The following is a 6262-nucleotide window of genomic DNA, read 5'->3' as shown; positions in this document are numbered from 1 at the left end:
ATTCTTTCCAATGTGTGAAGTAATTATCTTTTTGTTTTCTCATGATTTAGTTGGGTCTAATTGTGTTGCTGTCCTGGGGCTCCTGGGGCTCTAGAATTTAACGTCTCTTTTCTGTATTTTGATAATTAGCTGGTATCGGGCCTAATTCTGCTCTGCATGCATTATTTGGTGTTTTATGTTGTACACGGAGGATATTTTTGCAGAGTTCTGCATGCAGAGTCTCAATTTGGTGTTTGTCCCATTTTGTGAGTTCCTGGTTGGTGAGCAGACCCCAGACCTCACAACCATAAAGGGCAATGTGTTCTATAACTGATTCAAGTATGTTTAGCCAGATCCTAATTGGTATGTCGAATTGTATGTTCCTTTTGATGGCATAGAAGGCACTTCTTGCATTCTCTCTCTGATCATTCACAGCGTTGTGGAAGTTACCTGTGGCGCTGATGTTTAGACCGAGGTATGGGCTCTAGGGCAACGGTGTCCAGATGGAATTTGTATGTGGTCCTGGCAACTGGACCTTTTTTGGAATACCATTGTTTTTGTTTTACTGAGATTTACTGTCAGGGCCCAGGTCTGACAAAATCTGTGCAGAAGATCTACAGTGGGGGAAAAAGGTATTTGATCCCCTGCTGATTTTGTACGTTTGCCCACTGACAAAGAAATGCTCAGTCTATAATTTTAATGGTAGGTTTATTTGAACAGTGAGAGACAGAATAACAACAAAAAAATCCTGAAAAACGCATGTCAAAAATGTTATAAATTGATTTGCATTTTAATGAGGGAAATAAGTATTTGACCCATCTGCAAAACATGACTTAGTACTTGGTGGCAAAACCCTTGTTGGCAATCAGAGGTCAGACATTTCTTGTAGTTGGCCACCAGGTTTGCACACATCTCAGGAGGGATTTTGTCCCACTCCTCTTTGCAGATCTTCTCCAAGTCATTAAGGTTTCGAGGCTGACGTTTGGCAACTCGAACCTTCAGCTCCCTCCACAGATTTTTTATGGGATTAAGGTCTGGAGACTGGCTATGCCACTCCAGGACCTTAATGTGCTTCTTCTTGAGCCACTCCTTTGTTGCCTTGGCCGTGTGTTTTGGGTCATTGTCATGCTGGAATACCCATCCACGACCCATTTTCAATGCCCTGGCTGAGGGAAGGAGGTTCTCACCCAAGATTTGACAGTACATGGCCCCGTCCATCGTCCCTTTGATGCGGTGAAGTTGTCCTGTCCCCTTAGCAAAAAAACACCCCCAAAGCATAATGTTTCCACCTCGATGTTTGACGGTGGGTATGGTGTTCTTGGGGTCATATGCAGCATTCCTCCTCCTCCAAAGATGTTGAGTTGATGCCAAAGAGCTCCATTTTGGTCTCATCTGACCACAACACTTTCACCCAGTTGTCCTCTGAATCATTCAGATGTTCATTGGCAAACTTCAGACGGGCATGTATATGTGCTTTCTTGAGAAGGGGGACCTTGCGGGCGCTGCAGGATTTCAGTCCTTCACGGTGTAGTGTGTTACCAATTGTTTTCTTGGTGACTATGGTCCCAGCTGCCTTGAGATTATTGACAAGATCCTCCCGTGTAGTTCTGGGCTGATTCCTCACCGTTCTCATGATCATTGCAACCCCACGAGGTGAGATCTTGCATGGAGCCCCAGGCCGAGGGAGATTGACAGTTCTTTTCTGCTTCTTCCATTTGCGAATAATCGCGCCAACTGTTGTCACCTTCTCACCAAGCTGCTTGGCGATGGTCTTGTAGCCCATTCCAGCCTTGTGTAGGTCTACAATCTTGTCCCTGACATCCTTGGAGAGCTCTTTGGTCTTGGCCATGGTGGAGAGTTTGGAATCTGATTGATTGATTGCTTCTGTGGACAGGTGTCTTTTATACAGGTAACAAGCTGAGATTAGGAGCATTCCCTTTAAGAGTGTGCTCCTAATCTCAGCTCGTTACCTGTATAAAAGACACCTGGGAGCCAGAAATCTTTCTGATTGAGAGGGGGTCAAATACTTATTTCCCTCATTAAAATGCAAATCAATTTATAACATTTTTCATGCGTTTTTTCTGGATTTTTTTGTTGTTATTCTGTCTCTCACTGTTCAAATAAACCTACCATTAAAATTATAGACTGATCCTTTCTTTGTCAGTGGGCAAACGTACTAAGTCAGCAGTGGAACAAATACTTTTTTCCCTCACTGTAGGTGCTGCTGTAGGCCCTCCTTGGTTGGGGACAGAAGCACCAGATCATCAGCAAACAGTACACATTTGACTTCAGATTCTAGTAGGGTGAGGCCTGGTGCTGCAGACTGTTCTAGTGCCCTGGCCAATTTTTGATATATATGTTGAAGAGGGTGGGGCTTAAGCTGCATCCCTGTCTCACCCCACGGCCCTGTGTGCTTTTTGCCTATTTTAACCGCACACTTGTTGTTTGTGTACATGGATTTTATAATGTTGTATGTTTTTCCCCCAACACCACTTTCCATCAATTTGTATAACAGACCCTCATGCCAAATTGAGTCGAAGGTTTTTTTTAAATCAACAAAGCATGAGAAGACTTTGCCTTTGTGTTTGTTTGTCAATTAGGGTGTGCAGGGTGAATATGTGGTCTGTTGTATGATCATTTGGTAAAAAGCCAATTTGACATTTGCTCAGTACATTGCTTTCACTGAGGAAATGTACAAGTCTCCTGTTAATGTTAATACAGAGGATTTTCCCAAGGTTGCTGCTGACGCATATCCAACGGTAGTTATTGGGGTAAAATATGTCTCCACTTTGGTGGATTGGGGTGATCAGTACTTTGTTCCAAATATTGGGGAAGATGCCAGAGCTGAGGATGATGTTAGAGTTTTAGTATAGCCAACTGGAATTTGTGGTCTGTATATTTTATCATTTCATTGAGGATACCATCAACACCACAGGCCTTTTTGGGTTGGAGGGTTTGTATTTTGTCCTATAGTTCATTCAAGGTAATTGGAGAATCCAGTGGGTTCTGGTAGTCTTTAATAGTTGATTCTAAGATTTGTAATTGATCATGTATATGTTTTTGCTGTTTGTTCTTTGTTATAGAGCCAAAAAGATTGGAGAAGTGGTTTATCCATACATCTCTATTTTAGATAGATAATTCTTCGTGTTGTTGTTTGTTTAGTGTTTTCCAATTTTCCCAGAAGTGGTTAGAGTCTATGGATTCTTCAGTTACATTGAGCTGATTTCTAACATGCTGTTCCTTCTTAGTCTGTAGTGTATTTCTGTATTGTTTTAGTGATTCACCATAGTGAAGGCGTAGACTCAGGTTTTCTGGGTCTCCATGTTTTTGTTTGGACAGGTTTCTCAATTTATTTCTTAGGTTTTTGCATTCTTCATCTCTCTCACTCGTTCTCCTTCCTTTCTCCCTTGTCTGTAACATTAGTGCAGGTGAACATTATAAAAACGACTGAAGTAAGCCTGATGATTGCCATGCCAACCGGTGTCATGTCCACAGAGAACGTGTGTGTGTGTGTGTGTGTGTGTGTGTGTGTGTGTGTGTGTGTGTGTGTGTGTGTGTGTGTGTGTGTGTGCCTCTAGGTGTGCCTGGGCTGATCACAGTAGACATGGTCAAGGAGGGTGCAGCGGTCATCGACGTGGGTATTAACCGTGTCCCCGACCGGACCACAGGAAAACTACGACTGGTGGGCGACGTGGACTTTGAAGGTACATAACTGGATTTAAACCACTTTCGGTGTGGCAGGTAACCTAGTGGTTAGAGCATTGAGCCGGTAACCGGAAGGTTGCTAGATCGAATCCCCGAGCTGACAAGGTACAAATCTGTCGTTCTGCCCCTGAACAAGGCAGTTAACCCACTGTTCCCCGGTAGGCTGTCATTGTAAATAATAATTTGTTCTTAACTGACTTGGCCTAGTTAAATAAAGGTTAAATAAAAAAAAAATAGAGCAGGCTAGCATTTATTTTCATGAATGTTGTTCTGGAGGCAGCTCTGCAGAGAGATCATTAGCTGGCACTGCCACAAAGTCATAATATCTGATTTTAAACCCTAACCTTAACCACACTGCTAACCCTAACCTTAACCACACTGCTAACCCTAATGCCTAACCCTAACCTTAACCACACTGCTAACCCTAATGCCTAACCCTAACCTTAACCACACTGCTAACCCTAATGCCTAACCCTAACCTTAACCACACTGCTAACCCTAATGCCTAACCCTAACCTTAACCACACTGCTAACCCTAATGCCTAACCCTAACCTTAACCACACTGCTAACCCTAATGCCTAACATTAATATTGTTCAAATTTCTAAAAGCATGTTTTTGCTTTGTCATTATGGGCTATTGTGTGTAGATAAACTATTTAATCCATTTTATAATAAGGCTGTGATGTAACAAAATGTGGAAAAAGTCAAGGGGTCTGAATACTTTTGGAATGAACCGTAACCTTATCAGAGACCTGAATGATAGACGCGTTAACTCACCTAGTTAAATGACGAGGCTTTAGCTCAGGAGCTAAGACGGGTTTTATGGCATGACCCAGGTTCAAAACTCACTGGGTTGTTTTCCCTCTGTGTCTCTGTAGGGGGGGTGAGTTAGTGGGGCTTTAGTTCAGCGGGGCTAACACAGGTTGTCTTCCCTCTGTGTCTCTGTAGGGGGGGTGAGTTAGTGGGGCTTTAGTTCAGCGGGGCTAACACAGGTTTTCTTCCCTCTGTGTCTCTGTAGGGGGGGTGAGTTAGTGGGGCTTTAGTTCAGCGGGGCTAACACAGGTTGTCTTCCCTCTGTGTCTCTGTAGGGGGGGTGAGTTAGTGGGGCTTTAGTTCAGCGGGGCTAACACAGGTTGTCTTCCCTCTGTGTCTCTGTAGGGGGGGTGAGTTAGTGGGGCTTTAGTTCAGCGGGGCTAACACAGGTTGTCTTCCCTCTGTGTCTCTGTAGGGGGGGTGAGTTAGTGGGGCTTTAGTTCAGCGGGGCTAACACAGGTTGTCTTCCCTCTGTGTCTCTGTAGGGGGGGTGAGTTAGTGGGGCTTTAGTTCAGCGGGGCTAACACAGGTTGTCTTCCCTCTGTGTCTCTGTAGGGGGGTGGTGAGTTAGTGGGGCTTTAGTTCAGCGGGGCTAACACAGGTTGTCTTCCCTCTGTGTCTCTGTAGGGGGGGTGAGTTAGTGGGGCTTTAGTTCAGCGGGGCTAACACAGGTTGTCTTCCCTCTGTGTCTCTGTAGGGGGGGTGAGTTAGTGGGGCTTTAGTTCAGCGGGGCTAACACAGGTTGTCTTCCCTCTGTGTCTCTGTAGGGGGGGTGAGTTAGTGGGGCTTTAGTTCAGCGGGGCTAACACAGGTTGTCTTCCCTCTGTGTCTCTGTAGGGGGGGTGAGTTAGTGGGGCTTTAGTTCAGCGGGGCTAACACAGGTTGTCTTCCCTCTGTGTCTCTGTAGGGGTGAAAGAGAAGGCGGGGTTTATCACGCCAGTTCCTGGAGGGGTGGGGCCTATGACGGTCGCAATGCTGATGAAGAACACTGTTGCTGCTGCCAGATACGCACTGACACACTGAAACACACACACACTGAAACACACACTCCAAGCAGAGCCATACCAAGCACGTTACCACACTCCGTACATCCAGGGGTGTGTGTTGCTTTATTTCATGTGTTTTAGTTTTTTTTTATTCAAGTTATATAAGTTATTTATTTTGAAACTCTTTTATTTGAGAGTTTTTATATGTGTGTTTTTTTCTACCGAAGCCGTTTAGTGTTAACCGTTACTGAATAATATTACGGCTGGTTCAACTGGAAGACCAAAACAAATAATAAAACTCTCTAAACTGGTGACTTTGTCTGGACTCACCCTCACACTATGGAGTATTTATAATCTCAGCGCTACTCTGTGTTACTCTCTGTCCTACTCTCTGTGCTACTCTCTGTGTTACTCTGTGTGGTACTCTGTGTGTTACTCTGTGTGGTACTCTGTGTGTTACTCTGTGTGTTACTCTGTGTGTCTCTCTGTGCTACTCTCTGTGTTACTCTCTGTGCTACTCTCTGTGCTACTCTCTGTGTTACTCTCTGTGTTACTCTCTGTGCTACTCTCTGGGTTACTCTCTGGGTTACTCTTTGTGTTACTCTCTGGGTTACTCTCTGGGTTACTCTCTGGGTTACTCTCTGTGTTACTCTCTGTGTTACTTTCTGGGTTACTCTCTGTGTTACTCTCTGGGTTACTCTCTGGGTTACTCTGTGTTACTCTCTGTGCTACTCTCTGTGTTACTCTGTGCTACTCTCTGGGTTACTCTCTGGGTTAC

The 6262-nt window shown here is 44.6% G+C and overlaps 1 protein-coding gene across 1 annotated transcript in view; it reads left to right on the top strand.

Moving 5' to 3' along the window:
* The window catches only part of mthfd2l (methylenetetrahydrofolate dehydrogenase (NADP+ dependent) 2 like), a 24031-nt gene extending 18236 nt beyond the window's left edge, over positions 1–5795 (top strand). The window contains exons 7-8 of the mRNA XM_014143467.3: positions 3558–3683; positions 5406–5795. Of these exons, the coding sequence (XP_013998942.3) occupies positions 3558–3683; positions 5406–5521 (242 nt within the window). The 3' untranslated portion in view covers positions 5522–5795. The remainder of the gene's footprint in view (positions 1–3557; positions 3684–5405) is intronic.
* Positions 5796–6262: the final 467 nt, after the last annotated feature.

This window comes from Salmo salar, chromosome 15 (genome assembly GCF_965601325.2).
Source record: "Salmo salar chromosome 15, fSalSal1, whole genome shotgun sequence".
In the NCBI taxonomy this organism is placed as follows: domain Eukaryota; kingdom Metazoa; phylum Chordata; class Actinopteri; order Salmoniformes; family Salmonidae; genus Salmo; species Salmo salar.
The sequence above is the reverse complement of the archived record's forward strand: the minus strand, read 5'-3'. Positions and strand labels throughout refer to the sequence as shown.